This window comes from Alligator mississippiensis, chromosome 3 (assembly GCF_030867095.1).
Source record: "Alligator mississippiensis isolate rAllMis1 chromosome 3, rAllMis1, whole genome shotgun sequence".
Classification (NCBI taxonomy): domain Eukaryota; kingdom Metazoa; phylum Chordata; order Crocodylia; family Alligatoridae; genus Alligator; species Alligator mississippiensis.
This window is the reverse complement of record NC_081826.1, coordinates 131,227,636-131,249,076: the sequence shown is the minus strand read 5'-3', so window position 1 is coordinate 131,249,076 and position 21,441 is coordinate 131,227,636. Positions and strand designations below refer to the sequence as shown.

The window sequence follows — 21,441 nt, the reverse complement described above, 5'->3', positions numbered from 1 at the left end:
GTGTCATGAGAAGAGAAGGTAATTCTTTCTTGACTTCTGCTTGTGCACGGGAACATTACCAACTTTATTTTAGTTACCATTTTTTCCATCTATTCATCCAAAGAGATCTCCATAAGAGGTTAGACGCGCTTGGAAGACAATGCTTTACCAACTTTATTTTAGTTACCATTTTAGGGTAAAGTCAGCTAAACTACAGAACAGCTCACATAGTACTTTGGGCTCATTTTAGCTTTTTTTCAGTGTCCTGTCAGGAAATAAAGCTGGTGTAAATTAAGATAGCTCTTCTGGCTTTAATGCCAGCTGACTGAGAGGGAACATTTTTATTAAGAACAACTGCTGAAGTGCTTAAATCAGTGTTTCCTGTTTCCCTAGATCTTGTGTTACTCAGGCAGTTTACACCATTGTCAAACCAAAATAACCCCGTTTCCTTTATAGGTCATCTTCCACATATGAAAACTAATTGCATCAATATAACAGATGTATTGCTAAGGAGATTTTACTCCTGATGAACTGGGAGTCATTTTATACTGATACAAGTTACATCATAATCATATGCACTAGTGCATCTCTGCTCCAATTTATTCAGTGGTCCTCCAGGCATTTCCCCATGCAGCTTTGCACCCTACTCCACATGGTCTTTTTTTTTTTTTTAACAAAGTTTCAACTTCTCAGGAATCACAGGGCATTTTTACAGTGCTCTGGGAGTGGAGGGGGAGGGAGCGGCACTTTTACAGGAGCAGCTCCAAGAGCTCTTGGAGCTGCTCTAATTAAAGTGCCCGGAGCATCTCATTTAAACTGCAGTGGAGACATTTTATCGAAAGCTTGTCCAAAAAGCTTTAGTTAAAGCACCCCCACTGCCATTTTGAAGCATGGGGACACAGATAAACGAGATGTGGAGGCTGGCTGGAGTGTAGTAATTACCACACTCCAGCAGATTTGTTTAATTAAGCCTGTTCTGGTGCGTTGGTATTACAGCATGTCAGAGCAGCCTCCCGGCTCATGTATAGGCACCCATGGGTAACCAGATGTCAGCTTTCTGTTTAAATGCTGGCACACGGGCAGGTTCTCTCTCTTTCTTCTCATGCACTCTAAGTCAGTGTCCATAGCAAGCACACTTAATACATTTTTCCACAAAGTACTGTTCCAAGTCTAGTTGTCATACTTCAACATGGACCTGTCCTGAGGTTCTGGGCTTTCTTGTTTTCTGGGAGGCATCAAAGATGCGCAAAGTCCTTGAGTCCTGGTGAAGAACCTACATTTTGAGGCACTGCCAAGCCAACTGCCTCATGGGGCTATGATGAGGACACTATGCAGTGCCACATAAAGCTCCAGAATTGAATGGTGACTTTTGAGAGTCTTAAAGACAAAAACACCCTCCAACAGCACTTCACCCACCTACCTCTGTTCTGAAAAGCTAGGCAGTATTTTAGTATAAGACACCAGCAGCAACCTGCATTTTCCTGGATAAAGAGTAGGATTGATTACTTCTTCCCAAGAGGATACACCAGATAGACAGGAGCCTTTCATTTCATGGAAGGCCAGTCGAGACCCCACACAAATCAACCTGAAGTCCCCATCCCAATTTCCAGCCAACCTTCCATTCCTGGGAACACTCTGCCAGCCAGCAGCACTGCAAAGGAGAGTGGTAAGCATCATTGCATTTGCCTTTATTATAATTGGCATGTCTTGTGTGCTGAGATATCCGACTGGCAGTTTTTTATATTCCTGATGCTGGACACCACCATATTAAGTGATGTCAGCAAGTACCTTTTTTAGCTGGGCTTGCTATGCCTCTGGGTTACAACCCCATGCCATAGTAAAAAGATGATGACGGTAGTCAGCAAAAATGCCCCCCTCTGTTTCCTAGTACTTTCTCCCACCATCTTGTGCATGCCAATTTATGATTCCCACCCCCCCATATTGCATACTTAATATTATGACCCAGTAGCTGCTGGCTTCTTATCTGGCTTACCTCCTATCCCAACACTGGTCCCCAGAGCCTTCATTCACCCAGCATGCCACATACTCATCTCCCAAAGGAAGCATATTCAAAAAAGAATACCCTGATGTAGAAATGTGTTAACAGCCCCCAGCTCTTGGTATAATTCAGTAACAAAATGCATGCTTTGTTTTGATCATGCAGGAAACTAATTCAGAAAATCAATTTGTTTGCAAGTTTGTCATTAATACAAATCCTACGAGTCATTTTCTTTTAAGTAAAAACCTCATTAAGGTGTTTTTCAGAAAAATTGTAACAAGGCATTTTTTATACAAATGTAAATCCTAAGCTTTTTTAATCGGTAAATCCTTTTTATCAGCGCTGTTTTCACACTGTAGGAACATAAAAAGCAGGAGCAGACAACACAATGGAAAGCATAAATTAAGGTACAACCATTTCTAGCCCCCCTTAAATGTCTGAAACTCACTGCAGAACAGCATTAATGGCACAGCAAACTTAGAATATGTCTGCAAGGGAGATGAAACAGAGTTTTAGTTATAGAGAGTGCTTTAGGAAGGCTCTAACATTGCAAAGTGGGACTGCTGCTTTCCTAGTTTAAATAGGTAGCTACCTGTTTGCTCTACCTTTCCAGCCAGGAAAAATGTTAGCAGGTTGCATTCTGGTAAATGACAGCAATGTGCACCTTATTGGATTCCCCTTGGCCTTCACAAATAAGCCTTTTGTTTGCCTTTCATCACTTGCATCAGGGGCATATGCTCTAACATTAGGACAATCTGCAGAAATGCAACTCATCATTATCCTGGCTTTGCCACAACTCCCTGCCCTGTCCCTGCTCTGCCCTTATTATTCTGTTTAATAAGATACCTGGCCCCATGGCTACTAGCCCCTTGAAGGCCCTATTTAGCCTCCCTAACATTGAAGTATATATAGCAGCGGTCTGGTACACAACCCATGAGAAGCAGCCTCTATGAAGCGAGTTTCAGCCCACAAAAGCTTGTGAGATATATATAGATATATCTATATATCTATATATATGTGCACCCGACCACCTTCCAGGCTCCGCATGCCTCCCTTGGGGCGCCTCACGTCTGGCCGACCCCCCTTCCTGGAGCACACCTGCTAGCCTGGAGGTAACACTGCCACCATCCAGGGCTGGGCTTGATTCTGGCTCTGTGCACCCTGGGAAACACAGGCCTAGCAGCCCTCGAGGGTACTTGATTCACTTCAAGAACTTGGGATGCTTCCCTCAGTCAGAAGCACAAGTAATGGTCTCCCTTAGTCAGCCGAACCAAGGGGACCCCAAGGCATAATTTAGACCCACTCCCAATAAGTCTCCCACACTAGGTACAAAGGAGAACTGTATTGGTTACAAGGGGTAGGGTTGGAATAGGGTACAGGGTAGAGCAATGTCAGAGAAATCCCATAGAGCAAACTGGCATGGCTGGGTAGCCTTTGACCACACATCTGAGTTACTGCAAGCTATATATCTAGTTAGATCTCAGGTAGCTTACTCACAAGTATCATCCAGAGGCAGGTGGAGATTCCCTCTGGAGGCAGGCAGTTCCTTGATCATGAGTTCTGTGAGAGACAGCAAGTTTCAGATGGTTCAGCTCTTCTCTCTCTCTGAGTCTTCCTCACGGCTGCTGCCCCATCCTCCTGGGCAGTCCTTAACTTATATAGCCCTTGTGACCTCATTTTCCTGGTCCAATGGAGGCCTGCACCTGTTGGCTGTCAGCCAACCAATTTGAAATGCATCACTAGTTGCTGGGCAGACTGGCAGTTCCTAGCTCCCCAGGGAGCCCAAGCCCCTCACCCAGATATGTGATGCCAGTCACCTAGGCAGAGGGAGCAGGTTTCCCCCCTCCCTCAAGAATGTATCCTGCTCAGGTTACCTAAAGAGATAGGGTAAGGTGTGTGTCCTCTGCAGGGCCCATGCTAACCAAATTGTCACAGAGCAGAGTTTTTGGGGACAAACAGAGGTGGCCTTCTGCCACATGCACACACTTTGCTTAGTCTGTAAGATACAAATCTACACTGCCTTCTCCTTCCATACATTGTGATCCCAAAGAACAAGAGAATTTCCCAAGAATGGGAAGAATCTTTTGAAAGGGTGAAGAAAAACATTGTTTTTGTTACCGTGGAAACAGAGCAATGAACAAAAGCTGCTTTTTATTTTTCTTGTCTCACATGTTCCACACCTGCAGCATTCTCAAAAAAATTGGCTTTAACCGCCACCCAGCACCTGATGAACATGAGAGTTAAAAAAAGACAACCGAAGGAGAGATGTTCAGAAAGCACTGAAAAACCTCTGAGAAGCACAAAAGGATAGGTCAGACACGGAGGGCATCTTTGAAGCAAGAAAAGAAAAAAAGATAGGAAAAAGAAGAGGAACACATGACAAAGGAACAAGGCACTGTGGGTCGAACAAACTGGTGGAAAAGTGGTTAGATTGGGCCTGAGAGCTGGCAGAAAACAGCTGGAGAGCCTCACTGTGACGGAGTAGACAGGTGGACCTGGAGATACAGCAGCAACAGCAGCTCTTGGAGACAATGTACAGATAAGCATTGTTGGGGAACATACTCCATCAAAGCCACCATTTACCTCTTATGTCCTCTCCCAAAATCTTCCTGTAGTGTGTGCAGCAGCCAGAAGGTTCACCAGCCCTACTTCCAGAGCAACTGGAGTAGTCAACCTATTTGGAGTCGGCATTTGCCTAAAAAACCCCCTGCCTCAACCTCTTCCAGCCTAAGAAAGGAAATGGCTCCTTCAGCCTCTCTGACACAAGCACCGCACTGCTGCCATATTAATGAAGCCCCCAAGCTTCCCAAGTAGCCCCAAAGTGGAAAGGCTGGTTAGAAAAGCTGTGAGCCTTTCCTCTCTCCAGCTTTCAAGAGAAATCTCTCCGTTTGCACTGTTCCCTATGTTCCAAATTTTCTCCGTGTTTGCTCTCACTCTGGTTGTATGAGTTATACCTTTAGGTCTACAAAGTCATATTTTTGTTAAATTATATCAAATTTAACTCCAGGCTGCTGGAGATCAAAAATGGTTCCTGTTACCTGAAAAAAGGCAGAGAGAGAGGAATCATGGGATCTGTAAAGTTTGACAGCGAGAAGTGGAACATGGTGATATCTGACTTGCTTCCAACAGATAAACCACCATGCTCTATGGATACAATCCTATAAGATACTGTGCCTGTGCCAAAGAAGTGTCAGATATTTGCTTACAATGCTCAGTGCATACTTCACAGGTAATCCCCACCTTGTGTGGCAGCACTCACTTGTAGTGAAGTACATGTTGGCTGTTTGTTTTCACAAGGCTACTTCCTGGGCACGTCTACACAAGACATTTACTGCAAAGTTGACTGATTAGCCCAACAGTATATGTCTCGGTGTCTACATGTGCACAGCTATTAGGCTGGAGTAAAGTAAGATACTCTGCAGCAGGCAGCATCACACATGTAGATGCTGATGTGGCTGGCTGGGCCATGAGGGTACATCAGTGCAGGGGCTGCCTGCCCTCTAACCTAGCACGGGAGCACCCTTGTGCCCCAGCCAGCTCCACAGCACATTGAGCCAGGAGGGGGCAGCCCCAGGCTGGCAGATTGGTCCCCAGGGCCCCCTGCCAGCCGGGGCTGCTTCAGCCTAACTCAGCGTGCTGCAGTTCCAGGTGCACCTGCAAAAAGCGCACCTGGGAGCAATAAACTCCGGGGTGATAAGTACTGGAGTTTATTGCTTTGCATTAATTGCACATTTAGATGTACCCCCTGATAATTAATATGAAGTAGCTACATCAAAGAACCTTTCTTCAATGTAAATCCCCTCATATGGACAAGTCTTTACTAGGCAAAACCTGAGTATCCACTAGGAAATTCAGTCTTCAGCACTATATTTGAAAAATGTCCTCTGTTAACTTATTTTAATGTCTGAAAACTATGGGTGTGCCAGTTGGTCTCTTTAAATCATTTTCTTTTGGTACGAAACGGAAGGATCTTTACAGGAACATCTTTTCCATAATGTCAGATGGCTTTCTGTTTTTACTTTATAGTGTGATGCTTCTTCCTGTAAGGATGGTCACATGCTGAATAGCTGGACTCTGCTTTTACCAGTCCTCTGATGCATCCGCTTGAAAATAATCACAATATGATAGATGAAAAGCATTATATAACTCAATCACTAGAGTTACACAGGGCAGAGGTGAACTGTATGATGGTTTTCGCTCAGATTCCTACACACCACTAGAAATGAAAGTTTTTAAATTACTTCATAATATTAAGGTGATCTATCTAAGTATCCCATTTGTGACCAGTAATATAAGAACATGGTAGGATGCCCAGGGTAGCTGCTGCACCCAGGGGTAGCAACAACTTCAGCTGTGGCAAAGGTGATATTTTCACCCTCTCATCTGCATCAGCACCCAGGGCAGTTGCCCCTGTCGCCCCACCCTAGTTACACTACTGTTTGTGACAGCTATCCTGTCTCAGGAACATTAAAAAATAGTGGGACTTGAATAAGTACTTTCCATTCGTCAATTATTTTACAAACCTTAAGTCATTCTGAATTAAGATTGTGTTTCTCTCTTTTTCATCACCTCTTCCAATGTAGTAATTGTCCAATCTCTTGTGGCAAATAGACAAAACAAATGGTCCTACGTATCTGCTGTCTGAGGGTTAGTTTTTGTTGCCCCAGTGTTACTCTGGCTTTATGGGCACTGCATCTGACCATGGGATTTTCACCCCAGCAAATGGCACCCTTCAGTTTGTGTAGATACAATGTGGCACCCTTGACATTTCTCTCTCCATACTTCTGGCACAGCAGGGGTGGCTAGTGGAGGTTCCTTCTATCTCAGCTTCTGTGATGACTTCTTAAGCCCACAGGCAGCCAAAACAAATTGGAACGGTCCTCGAGCTGCTCTAATGTACTCCTGGGCCTGAGTAGTTAAGGTGTCCTGCTATGTTTCCAGATTGCCTCACTCTGGGCTTATGCCAAAGGTTATTTATGTCCAGGCACTGCAGCTGTAAATGGGTATCTGGTCATTTGACCTGGGGTGTCAATAGGAGCTGGATATCATACTTGTCTGCCGCTGGCTACAGAAGCTGTGCATTGCGCACAAAACCCCAATGGACCATTAGGCTTAGGTAGGCCTTTGACTTGACTTTGATTGGACTGGCACAGGATCACAGATTTGTATGAAGACTACTTAAAGAACTCTTTGCACTTCCCCCCTGGGTAAGCCTCAAATAATTTCTTAAACTTTTTTAGGCAATAGACCTGATACTGAAATGTCCCAGGCAGCCTCAATTCCCAATTATTTTGATAGGAATCATCAATTTCCTTTTTGTAAATGAATGTATTGTGAGTGGATGGTACACAGCATAGAATCAAGCCCAATATTCAGAACAATTCTGAGTGACCATTTTTGAATGATGATGATGAAATGATAATGATGATGATGATGATGAAAGGTCTGTCACTGATCCAAATGAAATTAATGACAAAACTCCCATTGACTTTGATGAGAGAAGGAGCCAGCTAAACAGTATTCAGTTTTTGTGTCATCTTGTTTTCTTTGTTTTTCTAATGCCCTTTGTGCTGTCTCTCGCTTTATATGCCAGGTATTCTGATTTATTCTGATCTCAGTCCATCCCCTTGTAATTGGATTTTGTTTCTTGCAACTGTATTATGTCCAGGTTGACCAGCAAGGGTTTCAATTTATGTTAATTTGTCATTATAAAATGCAATAATGCTATTAAGGGGGGAAATTAGGGTGGAGGAAAAGAAGAAGAGCTGCTGTTGTTCTGCAATCTTCACAGTCTAACCAGTCCTCATTGTTTCTATAGGCTGCCTTTGTGTCCAGATTCTGGACAAGTTGGATTCAGTGAGGTTTGCATAGCAAGCGGGAGGGCAGTGAGGAGGTACTTGTCTGTACATCTGTACTTGTCATACTTGTGAAAGTCAGGAAACTGGCATAGGAGGAAGGAAATGAAGTGAAGGCATCTGCATAGCCTGACTTTCAGCAGATTTAACTTGGGTGGCCGTGAGAGGATCATGCTTAACATGACACAATGAATTCTGGTTTTCCTGAGTTGTAAATAGAGGAAACTGCAAAAGCAAAGTACTCTGCATTATCACACACAGTGCAGACATACTGCATACATAATGGTACAGTGTCAATACCTTGCTCTCAACCTGCTTTGCTACAAAGTGACTCATGAATTCATTGAACAAGGAATGATGTGATATGGTCCAAAAACTGATCCTGGACTTTTTTCGCAGACGACTGAGCCAGAGACCAACTGCTGAAGAATTGGAGCAGAGGAACATTTTGAAACGTGAGTAATTATACTATTAAGGTTTCATCTGGAGCAAGGTTATTGTATGTTTTTCCATTGTTATGCTGTAAGCTATAAAATATGCTGTAGGTGTATTGCAAATAAGCAATAATATCTATTTTTAGAACTGGTCTGAGTGGGAATGTCTGTGAAAATCATATTCAGCAAGGTCACACATACAAATAATCCATGAAGAAAATCCAATTTGGGCTTATCATCCAAAATTCTTATTTTGTACTCTCACAGACAAGTCTCCCTTTGAAATCTTAAGGGCTTCAGGATTTAGCTGAATTTTTTCTAAATTCTAATCTGTATTGTTCCTTTAAGCATACAAAGCCCACTGGTAGATTAATCATCTTTTAAGTATTTAATGTTGTTTGAAAGCTACAAAATAGTACCCAGAGAGCCTTTTCTCATTCCAGACAACATAAATTTGGCCATTGATTTTTTTTTAAATTATTATTATTATTATTTTTTAGGGGGAGCAGTATCAAGTCCAGAATGAACAATTAATCTCACAAATGAATTGGACCCTGAAAACTATATTTTTTAATTGAATCAAATTGGTTCTGAACATAAGGGCTAAGCACAGACAGTCAAAAAGCCCAAGGCTGAATCAATTAAATTTTTGCAGGTTAGTCTAAGTTGCATAGATTGAACTGATAAGCAAGTGAACAGACATTGATTGTTGATTCTGGAAATGCAGCCATATGCCTGCCATGGCCCAGGCTGAAAGGCAAAGGGCGGGGGGAATGACACTAGCCCATGCCTCGCTGCTTAGCTGGAGCAGACAGCTTGGGCTACATCCACTTACAAGTGTGTGTGGGGGGGGGGGGGGGTTCGCAGAGCAGGTGCAAAGCAGCCTGGGATTCTGGGGGACTGTAAGTTAACTTGAATCTGGAGGACAGAAGTTCAATAAACCAATTCAACCTAAATCAGTTAAGTCTGATACTACATCTGTCCAAGTTTATCTTAAACTAGTTTCAGCCATTTTGAAAGCAGTTTATGTGCACTGAACTTCTGTTGTGTTACAGATTTGAACTAGTTTCTGATCACTTATACCTGTGTATGTGTAATTTCTATTCCTAGGCAAGAAGGTTAACACTTTTTAGCTAAATGCTTTATCTAAATGTGACTAGTGTAAGTGTAGAGAACAGAGGGAAATTTTATGAAACTCTAGTGATGCATCCTGTTTAAGAATACATATTTTTAAAAGTGTTCTAAAATAATGTGCAGAAATTACTTGGGGTTTTTTTTAGGCAGGATCACAAGAGTAAGCATAAAGTACATGTGTTTTGCATGTTAAATTCCTTTGTTGCAGAGAGTACTAGGAGCATGCAGTGCGTGGTAAGGTCTCAAGAAATGAGTAAAATAAATTGACTGAGTACTTAACAATCAAATATCTAAGATGTGTCAGCAGAATAGCTGGGGAATAAACTACTGGGTAGTTTACAGTGATTGTTTGCAAGTATGGCACATAAAGAGACCAATAGTTATGTGGATATGAATATATAAATAAAATTAGATTAGATAGCAGTGCCAGATCAAGCAAATCTGGGGCTGCTAGCAAAACCACTCAACTGGAGTCAACTTCTGAACATGTCATCTCTTTACCGTTTACTCCGGATTCCTGTATTAGTCAGGCAGAGGAATTTAGCCTTTGAGTGCCTGGGAAAGTAGGCAAGGTATCCAGAACAGGTGTGATTCTGTTTTTAGAGTTAGGTGAACAGAGTAAGACAGAGGAAGGAAGCAAAACGAAAGCTCATTCTCCAGGAAACTCATATTTTTATCCCAGAATTCTCATTCAGCATAAACCAACATGTATCATGCACCACCTGGCACTGGAGCATGACCAATAAATACCATGCTAGCACTGGCAGTGGTACTGGGAGCTCAATGCAGCTTTGGCAGCAATGTCTGAGCCACTCTAAGTGCCCTAAAAATGCAGTGCTGGATACTTTAATGGACTTGTAAGAGTAAAATGTTCTAAAGTGCCTATTGAATTAAATTGTGACTTAGTTTCTTAAGTCACTTAGATATTGTTGAATATACAATTTAGGATCCTAAGCTATCTGGATCCATTTGAAATTTTTGCCCAATATCTAGAATTATGTTTTGGCACCTAAATACAAATCTCATACTAGTTAGGGTTTTGAATACAGATCTGCCCTAGAGTGGCCTGTCTTGCTAAATGAAAAAAATTCCTAATTACAGGAGAAAATATCATTTAATGTAATATGTAAGATTATATGACATAATAATGGTGTTTATAAAGCATTGCATAAGCATCAAAGTGATAAGCATATAAGTAAAATATTATGTAACAAAAAATCACAAAAGGAATAACATATGAACAAAAACAAAATAAGCAGTATAATGTGATTTTCATATGCTTTTCCTTAAAAGTTTAGTGACAGAATTTAAATGAGTCTATAACAGCCTGGAAGGACAGATTCATATAGAACAATGAAGTACATTAAGTCTAGAGGTCTGTTTCCAAGTAGATCACACTGTTTTAAAAGGCCAGTTGACAGCACAAGTAAACATAAGGGGTTTTCCCCAAGCTGAGTAAGTACATTTTCTTCTGTGGTTAGAGCTGAAATTTCCCTGATGCATATGACATGTTTGGTACCGTGACAATCTTATGACAAATGTACTGACAAATAGAATCAGCCCTGTTAGGAGCACGGGGACACCAAATGAAGTAAGCTGCATTTGCACATGCCTTCTTTAATTACATACTTATAACCTGCTCATTTCCTAGCCCCACTATGCTGGAATAATTGAGAGAGTGCCAGTGGATTGGCTTCCCAGGGCTTGTGTATCCATAACACAAGACCCCACTGCCACAAATGACACTAGTAAATGACAATTTCCTTACCAGAGAAGCTGAGGACTGAGGGACTGACCCTGAAAGATGCTGACTATCTCCTCTGTGACACACCATAACCTTCACTTCTGCTGATTTAAATAGGAGTCAAAGTCATGCAACATCTCAGATGAGGAACTCAGCATGTTGCAGTTTCATGCCCTGGAAAAGCACAAAGCCTGATCTGTTCCTTACCCAAACAGATGGTCCTTCCATACTAGCCACGCTAGTTTTCAGTCAAAGTGACTGAGTGCTGTATCTGTGATGAGGTACTTCTGCTTCTAGGGTTACCAGCATGGCACTTTCCAAGAGCATAAGTTTCCTGTAAAAAGGCAGTTAGATTGGGTCTGTTCAGTCTGGCATAATTCCAGCTGAAATTTCACATCGGCACATAAGTCAGGCCACAAAATTCCAGCCCTCATGAATACGGTATAGAGCAGTGCTTTTCAGCCTTTTTAAACTAAAGATGCCCCTCATTCGACTCAAGGCACCCCTTGGGAAGTTCCAGCTCTTAGTTTTTACTCTTTTTTGACTACATAAAAATAATAGAGTAATTCTTCTATTGCAAAAGAACTCAGGAAGGCCACAACAGGTTAGAATGTTTTTGACACTATGACTTCCTATTTGAAATTTTTGGGTTTATGTTGTGAATCATGTTTGCACACCTACCAGTGCTAACATTGAGTGGCACCCCATGGCACCCTTGAAAGGATAATGCACCCCAGGAGGCCACATTATGAGAATCATTTGTCTAGACAGGAAGAAAAAATCTCCTAAGCATTTACAAAAGAACAAACAGTTCTGTAGCCACTGAAGATCTAGAATGACTTAGTTTTAGCCATGAGGACACATTGCCAAATCCTAACTTTCACTGTTGTAACTTTCACTTGGTGAAAGTTTTATCCTGCCCTGCTGTTTCTAAAGCTTGGTAAAAACAAGGAGCAGGGGAAATTGAGACACTTATTAAGATGAAGTCACCGAATGGTAATTATCTGCCATTGTCAATGGCTATTTCACCTCTAGTAGTCTGGAAAATGCATCAGGGGACTGACTTAGCCTTTCTGTGCTGCAAATCTTGTTGGTGCACAATTTAAGTACCATTTAAACTGTGCTGGTTTGAATCAGTGTGATCATTGAATGTGGACATCCTTCAGTCAATTTGAGTGTCTTAAGCTGAAATAGTAACTGAAAGCTAGGTAGCCTAAACTGATTTAAGAATGCCTAGGGTAGAACGCTGCATGGATTTTTAACTACTTTGGTTCCTGCACCAATTCTGTCAAAACAGTACCAGAACCCTGTAGAGGACAGATCTTAGCTTCCCTATTTGTAAAAGGAGGAAGGTTGTGGGGTGATATTTCCCCACCTTTGCAAAGTGTTGAGGTCTTTGGATGAAAGCCATTGTATACACTTCTACTGTATGTGTGAAGCGCTGTTGTTATGTCACAAGTTATTGAAGCTGCTCAGCCTCAGAGTGTACCAGCAGCAGCCCAGGAACAAGCATCTCTTTGTGATGTGTATTTATTAATAGCAGTTATTAACTAATTACCTACCTTCATATTTCAGTTGTCTAGAAAGGGTGCATCTTCACTGCAGAGTTATAGGTACTCACTAGCCCAGTACAAATAAGAACAGCCACCATTTAACACATCACTTGACTATACAGAGCAAGCATGCTGATTCTGCTATTCTGTACCCACCTTGAGTGAGGCAATTTGAGTTAAAGGCAACAGGACATTCTACATAGGAGTTTTACATACAGATGGGACTGAAGTTACAGGCGAGTCTTAAAGTATTCTCAAATGGGCTCTGAAATGAAGATAATCCCTAAACGGCTCAGCTGTAGCCTACAACTCCAAAGTCTGGCCATTGGAAATCCAGTTTTGCCAGCAGAACATTGAGGGTATCCACATTGGAAGCTACTGTGACAACAGAAGCCTTCTTTCCATTGGCAGAGTTATTCCACATAAAGTTAGGCTTGTGCCTAGCCCAGCAGCCAGCTGAAGAGGTGCAGATGGTCCCATGCCTTTAGCTGGCTGCCATAGTCTATTCAGCTGCTGGTGCCTTCCCAGAGCATACTTTGTGCCCAGCAGCACAGCTGTTGAGCAGAGTCATAGAGAGCCAGCAGAAGTATATAGGAAGGCATGATGTCTGCAGAGTCAACAGAATGTAAGTGAGGCCTCACAAATACAGTTCCCATTTTCAGAAGTGATATAAGCACTAAGGACCCTAAGTCCTATTAGGTTAAATTCCTAAGGGACTTTAGAAAATGGGACAGATGTGCTGTTGCAAATTTTACCACACGCCTACTTTAAGATGAGGGATCTATGATGCTGAGGGATCTATGATGCTGGTGAAGCTTTAACAGAGGAGGTGGTGTTAGATGGTTAACTCTTTAAGGTCTAGGCTTGTCTTGGTCAGAACCTGCCCTGTGTGGCCTCTTTTTTATTTTAAGTTTTGAAACACAGTGCCATTTATTGTGGGTTGTGGTGCTTCTTTGCTATGCTACAAAGACTCATTTCAAAAGGAACCTCTAACTGCTCTGCTAGTCAGTAATTCAGACCACAGCAAGCTCATCTGTGTGCCATGCTTGGGATGTTACCCACTGGCTTCCTTTCCATTCTTTCTAGTGAAGGGTTGTCAGCAAATTCTGTGTCCAAGGAAAAATATATTTGCCTTTTTCTTGTGCCGGTACCCTCTCAGCCTATACAGAGGTAGGACAGTGCTGGTTGCCACAGTGCCAGTCACAGCAATGCAAACAGCCACCACTGCCATCACAGCTATTTTGTGCCCCTTCACACAGATGGTGCCCAGAACTGCTGCCCCAGTTACACCCCCTCAATTATGCTACTGAGCCTGCACCCCTCAGAGACTAGCAGTATCATCTCTGCTCACTCCAAGGCCCCTGGACTTTTGGGCATTGGGACAATGTTTTCTAAACATTCCCCTTCTGGTGGTGCTAGAAAGTGAGACACTAGGAAATGAAATTATTGCGAGCAAGGGGCTAGGGAAGTTCAGTTACTGGATGGACTTGGCCTGTACTGCTGGAGAGGTGTATTGGTTGCACACTGTGGATGCTTGATCACTCCAACTGAGAACCTCGTAAATCTTTTCTAGCTCGGAACGAGCAAGAGGAGCAGGAGGAGAAACGGGAGATAAAGAGAAGATTAACACGTAAGGTGAGAAACAACTTTTGTACAGCTCTGGCATTACCTGTAACTTTCTACCTACCAAATTAGCCTTTGCCTTTTCATTTTCCAGAGCATCCCTTATCAATAAGAACTTTAAAGCAATTGTCCCTGTTGTAATGTGTAAATCAAAAGAGAAGGCAAGGAATAGCTTTGGGGTCCATTGGAAATACTTGAAAACAAGCAAAAGATAATTTAGAGACTGTCTGAGAAGTAAAGGACAGATGGGCTTAGCATTAGTTTAACTCAGTTCCCAGGGAAGCTAATAGTTCCCATTGATTTCAGTGGGAGCAGAGTTAAGACAATGCTGATTGCTTTTGAAAATCCCAGTCAACATTTGTTAGACTGAGGAACAGACTTTTAATGGAAGAAAACCTGTTGTTTGAAATGTTTAAAACCAAACAGAAATAAAGCACTGGAAAATAGCTTTATAGTACAGAGATCACGCCTGTCATGGCAGGACATATTCTTCTACTCTTTTACTCAATCATTTTAGAAATTTAGGGTTAGGTGCTCAACTGGGGTAGATGCCCACAGATCTACTGACTTCATGTCATTATATGAATGGAGGATTTGTTCTGTTATTTTTACATAGTCCATTTTGGCAATTCTGTCATAAAATCATATTGGTAACTGAGCACCACACCATACTAGATTTTTAGGTGGTTTCATCTTTTTGATCTGTATGTGGATTGCAAGCTTGTACCTCCTATAGTGGGCATGTTAGTTATTTTTTTCCTTTTTCCCTATAAATATTTGTTGTCATTTTACAATTATATAAAAATAATTCTCCTATCCAAGCAATTTTCAAAAATCAAAAATTCTAATGCATAGCTATAAGAAGTGTAAGTAGGAAAACTTTGAGAGGCTTAGTTCTAGCCTGGTTTCTCTCGTCCTTGAAAATAATAGGCCACACCAACTGAGCTACACCATTTTAGTTTACCCTAGTTTAGGATCTCATCCACTGAGCTATAATTTCTGTTTTTGAAAGGACAGAAATTCCTGACAACAAGGCTCAGCCCATCCCCTATAACAATCCCGATTCCAATGTTTGAAAAAAGAACCAGTTCATACGACACACTGTGACTGCATCCACCCATTCGCTTTACTGCAGTCAACTAATTAGCTGTGGAGTAAAGTGTCACCATCTGCACGTGCAATGGCGTGAGGCCACAGTCAACTAATTTACACCAGCGTAAGAGAATACTGTCAGGAACAGTACTATCTTACACCGGGATAATTTACTATGATTAAACACACATGTAGATGCTGACTGTGGGCTTAAATTGTTCCCCATCAGCCAGGGTCAGACTTCTGCCCACTACTTATCCACATGGCTCTGCATTTTCAGCACCCTCAAGCCCTGGCCAGTCCCTCCACCACCCAGCACTGCCACCCAGAGCTCAGGGCTGATCCTCCACATACCCTCTGCCAGTGAGGGCCTGCTCCTCCCGGATCAAATTGCTGCTACCCTGGGCACGTGTGTCAGCATTATGCTATACTACTGGAGTAGCTTACTCCAGCTCAAACTGCTTTGGAGTTTATTGCTTCACATTAATTGCACGTGTAGATGCACCCTTTAAGAAGGAGCTGGGTGTAGACGTCAGTAAAATTGGCAATACCATGTTGCAGTCCTTTCATTTTTGTTGCAAATGTGCAGAAACCCAACCCAAATGTGTTATTTGCTAAATAAAAGCAACGTTGTGCAGACACAAGTTATTAATAAAGGAAACCTGGATTTCCTAAACCAACTTTTACTGTTACTATAGTTTTTATCTCCTACCTTCCTTTGCAAACTTAAGCAAGCAGTGCAGCTGTTTGCACTGAAGGTGAAAATCTCAGCCACAAGGACTAAAATCTACTATATAATTTCAGCAGTATTGATGATCCTGAAGATTTCAGTTATTTGATGAGAAAACATCACACGCATGCACACACACACATGCTCACTCATAAATTTTTTCTGTTCACTTTCTTCCCTTTCTTGTTTGTGTTTGTGAGGAGGAGAATAGTTATGTCTGAACCTGATAGCATTACATTAGTTTCTCTTCATGTCCATATCACAACTGATGTTTCATTCCTCTTGGCTTTCAGACAAATCACAATGTGCTCTGGTGAGCCCAGCATAGAAGTTTCTCTGAAATTCTTTGGGAGATTTTTGCATATGAACTCATGGATTTGGGCCCTAAATAGAGAGGTGACTTATCTATTCTCATGTCTTTAAATAATAGTTCTAGTAACAGCTTGTAACTGTGGATAATTACACAGTGCTTCACTAATAATGAATTTTATCATCTGCAAACAGACTGTGTCCCTGTAAATAACAAAAGCTCAGCAATCATGAGAGGAAGGGAATAAATTCTGAGAGTAGATAACTAATGATTAGAAATGCCAGGTACCTGGTGAATTTCACAAAGATTGCAGCTGGTCCCTAGCTATCACCTTTCTGAGCATGGCCCAAATATGTCTCAGCATCTTGAACAGAGTGGCAGGTTTCTTCTGCCCATCCTTACTGAAGTCTTATTAGCAAAGGGAGCTAAACCTGAATTTAGGAAGAGTCTAACTGATCTTTTCAAATAATCATCCCGCTAGACCTGCCTGGTTATCGTGGATTTTGATGCATGCACCTGCACATGCATACAGAGGGTAAATTCAAGGTGAAGAAATGCGTGCAGCATTATATTCAAATAACTCTGTATGTCCACCAGCAGCGAGGAAAGGCAGATCTGTAGAGCCCATTCTGAAGTCTCTTCGCTGTAAAAGCATCAAACTACGCAAATTATAACGTGCATCCTGGTTTTTGCAGGACCACCCTGAAGTCAGTGGAACAGTCCCACTTCATATGTTGAAGTACCCTTAATAATCTCTGTGCTGACATTTTGTCACTGCAGGTGACATCGTGGTACAATGTCATACTATAATGGGTAAGATTACCTTACCAATTCTAGATGGCTTACTAGAGATGACAATAAATACCTAGGCAGACAGTCTTTAAAAAATGAGACAACCTGTATTAGCTGCCTCCTTTTCATCCTTATAAAGCCCTCCAGCTCCAGTCTCACTAGTGGTGGCAGCTGCTTTTTAAAGATCTAAGGGGAGGCAAGTCCACAGTGTCGTAGTGCCCTGTTTAACCAGGACTCTTCTTTCAGCACTCTGTATGAATGAATACTGCCTGACAGATTGCCTAAAGTGTGAATGTGCAGAAACTACTCAAAAAAGTAATAAAGTTTTATCACATATAACCAGATTTCTTCAGAGTCACACTCTACTACCACCATACCTGTATGCACATCCACCCCTTCCCCTCTTCCTTAGGTTTCTGATTTCAGCTTTGGACCAGAGGAGGTGTTAGAAGGAACTCAAGTAGTTTGCATGCCAAGCCTCCCTTCTCAGCCCCAGCTTCTGATCATTAAGACCTTTGAAGGGAGCAATAAGCGAACATAGGTCTGCCCCAGTAAGCAATGCAACTATTAAGTTCACTGGTTCAAGCTGTGCCATTGGCACATCCCAAGAGTGTGACTGTGCAAATGTCATTTCAAAGAATTCCCATTCAAGGAAAGCAACCTTCATGTAGAAGGAGATACCTCAGGCAAATGATCAGTTCTTTATCAGGCATGAATTTTACTGAACCAGCCTGGGTAGTGTGAGAGAAAGTACTCCAAAAGAGCTTTCAATACAGGGATAGAATCGTACTCCAGGTAATGGGCCAAGCTACAACGTATAAGACCATTCTTGGGAGAGGGCAAGGTATAAGACCATTCTTTCCCATTCATTTCTTCCCACAATAGCTCAGCACTCCAAGTTCCTGTGCTTCCTGTCTATTACTGTGGAGCTAAACATCTTTTCAGGTCCAGAACTAAAAGCTTACATCAGCACTAACAACAACAAAAGTGATGATCTGTGGCTGTGTCCGAAAGGCCACCCATGAGCTCCATGAAATCTTAGCTACCATTTACCATTAAATGCCTGCCCCCATAGAGCTGAACTGTGTGCTCACTAAAGAGTATGCTGGCGCCTGTCTGGGAAGTATCTTGCTGTTCAATCATTTCCTTCACTGACCTCTCCCATCTTGGGTCAGCCCAGGGTGTTTGAAATAACGATCCCTTGAGAAAAGTGTTAGCAGCTGGTGGGGGTGGGGGAGGTAAAACAGCTTAGGCAAGAAAACAGAATGGTTGCTAATTTAGATAAATTGCATTGTTAGTCTCAGCGAGAAAGAAGGACTTGGAGCGATTTGCATTATACCCTGTCCTTGTGCTAGGTCTACACAGTCCTGGGTTTTATCACAAAAAGAGCAAGCATTTTGTGTGTGTGCTACTAATTGAATTTTGATTTTGGACCTTGAATCCTTTAATAAATAACAGCCATTAAATTTGAATGTGCTAACGTGACAAAGATGCCAATAGAGTGAAAAGGATGCAGTGACATATTGGTTGCTGTCAAGTTAGGAATCCAGCAGGGCACATGAAACATTTAAGATCTGGTTACTTCCCATGAGTGGATTGGCAGAGACTTTGTCAGCTCTCAGGATGGCAGAGTTTTGGTTTAGTTCATTTTGCAAGTTGAAGAGACAGGAATTTGTTTTATCTTAATTTGCAAGTATCAGATAAAAGATAAATGGCTTAGTATCAGAGTTTAAAGTGAGCCACTTTCATAGCCCCGCAGTTCTGAGCACACAGAGAAACCCAACTAATACATACAGAAAGCTGATCCTGCTTGCTGCTGCAACTCCATTCATTTCAGTGAAGTTACTCCTGCTTTCTTCTGGATCTATTGTGAGATCAGTATCCAACCCAAAGAAGTACCCTCTCCAGTGTTCATGTTCATATGTGTGCATGCTGAAATAAACATCCCTATGTCTATATGTAGAAGAAGGAAAAAAATATACATATGTCCCTGGATCATTAATGGGGGCAGCTAAGTTTCCTTCCATCTGCAGTTTGTGTTGGATGTTATGACTCATTCCAGATATTTAGATCATAACTAGTTCTAGAAGCCACCAGCTTTCTCCAGGTACTTCCTTTCCTAAAACACTATCCCAAAGTTTCCCTAGGTGAGAGCAAGTTTCAGTCAAGTTGATGTTAAAACTCTTGCAAAGCCAAGATTTCATTCAGTAAGTATATGCCTTCTCTGCCGTTAAGGAGCCAGTTTTGACAGATCCTTGAGCATAGGCAACTGGTAAGGGATACCTGTTGCCCCCCCCGACAGCTGACAATGATGCTGTCGGTAGGGCTGGTACCCCCTCTGACAGGGCCGCTGCCGTTGGTGGCTTCTCGGTGCCCTCCCCAGATTCAAGAGGCACCAGTCACTCGTGTCCTTGAGCATAAGTTTCAGACAGATTTCATTGCATTTATCATGATGCCTATCCATTATGAGATGTAGAAGTCATCTTCACTAGTTATCCACTAAGTTGTTCTTTTTGATCTAAGTTTCTGGAGCTCACAAGGTACAAAATTAAGCTTCAAGAAAGGTCTCAGATGACCTGAATATTCTTACCATGAACAAATACTGAAGTGATACATACCCTGGTGCTGCTTAAAAATCTTATCCTGCAAAGTGCTGAGTATCCTAAATCCTGCTGAAGTGAATTGGATTTGAAGGTTTGCTGCACCTTGAAAATCCAACCCTGTGGAAGATGAGAGTGCTAAGCCTGCTACAGGACGGAGCCCTAAGAAGATGTAATGGGGGGATAATAATTGGGCTTCATTATAGAATCAAAACCAATTATTAACATGTCTTTGTTAACAGTGTAAATAACATACCCTGGAGGTATTGCTGTAAATCTAAATCATAAGCTTTCTTTATGGTCATTTTTATTATCATTAGATTTATTGTTAGCACATTTAACGTCTGTAGTGGTTATGTAAATATATTTTTTATGATAAAATTAGTTTCATGGCATATACTTGCAGCCCACCAGGCTGTCTTTTAGTGGGCAGAGCATCCAAACTGGGACTGAGGATGCCTGACATCTACTCCTGGCTTTCGTGCTGGCATGCTGGGCAATCTTGAGAAACTAATTGCATACGTCTATGCCTCAGTTTCCCCATTTTCAAAATAAGGATAAGGGTATTGATCTCCTTTGTCAAGAGCCTTGAGGTCTCCACATGATATATAATATTATAAGAATAAGGTATTTATCTATAATGTATGTGCAATATAGGTCCCTGATTTCAGCATGTATCGTTGTTTGTGCTCTTATGACCTTGCATGTACAGTCTCCGTGCACTGTCACCCAATACATGTATTAAAGAATCCATCTTCACAAAACATACTTGCATGGGCAAAATGACTACTACTGAGTTTCAGACATGTAAATGCTAATATTTATGTGCACAGACTATGCACAAAATTCAGTGTGTGGGTTGGCATACAGACAAATTCTATCTGAAAAGAGCCTTCTTGGATAATGCAGCTGTTACTATTTTAAACTTGCCATTAGACTTCAATACACTTTCACTCTGTAACCATTTTATATATCCTGTAGGGGGCAGAGAAGTTGAATTCTCTGTTGCAATTTTGAGCTATCTACCTTCAGCTAAATTAACTCTCAATGCAAATTAAATGGTCCAAGGCATTGTGTCTCTTGATATGGCATGTGGAAGACACCACCCACCCACCAACTTGGCACGGCATGGCACGAGGCATCAAAAGGCACTGTCAAGTGTGACACCCTCTCTGGCAAAATAAGCACATTGCTTACTTTGGCAATACCACACCAATGCTAAACCAGGTTAGATGTCAAAATTAGGCACAAACTATGAAAGAAAATAATGTATTGTTAAAAAACTTCCTCCCTGAAAAAGAGTGCAGTAATTTATCAGTTAAAATCTGTGAGAATTGTCTTCACTGTTCCCTGTGTATTCCCTTTAAAAACAACTGTGGTTTATAGTCTTTCATGTAGTGATTATGTGTCATCAGATATAAGGAGGGCATTAGGTAGAAAAATCCTCCATTCTAGTTTTAAATGACAGCTAGGTTCTGGCGCACACTGACAAAAGCTGAGATAATGCTGTTGCTTCCTCTGCAGTTCCGGCTGTTGGGAGGAAAAAAAGGCAGCTTGGCCCAAGTTAAGGATGAAGTACCGACCTTATCTTTGAAT

The 21,441-nt window shown here is 41.8% G+C and overlaps 1 protein-coding gene across 7 annotated transcripts in view; it reads left to right on the top strand.

The window, feature by feature from the left end:
* PHACTR1 (phosphatase and actin regulator 1) overlaps positions 1-21,441 on the top strand; it is a 476,216-nt gene that overhangs the window by 443,863 nt on the left and 10,912 nt on the right. For 6 of the 7 annotated variants that reach the window (XM_019494850.2, XM_019494855.2, XM_019494858.2 and 3 more), the window contains 2 exons: positions 8,233-8,288; positions 14,272-14,333. In XM_019494850.2, the coding sequence (XP_019350395.1) occupies positions 8,233-8,288; positions 14,272-14,333 (118 nt within the window). Of the gene's footprint in view, positions 1-8,232; positions 8,289-14,271; positions 14,334-16,436; positions 20,610-21,441 lie in introns of those variants that run through there. The other variant, XM_019494854.2, reaches the window with a different exon arrangement.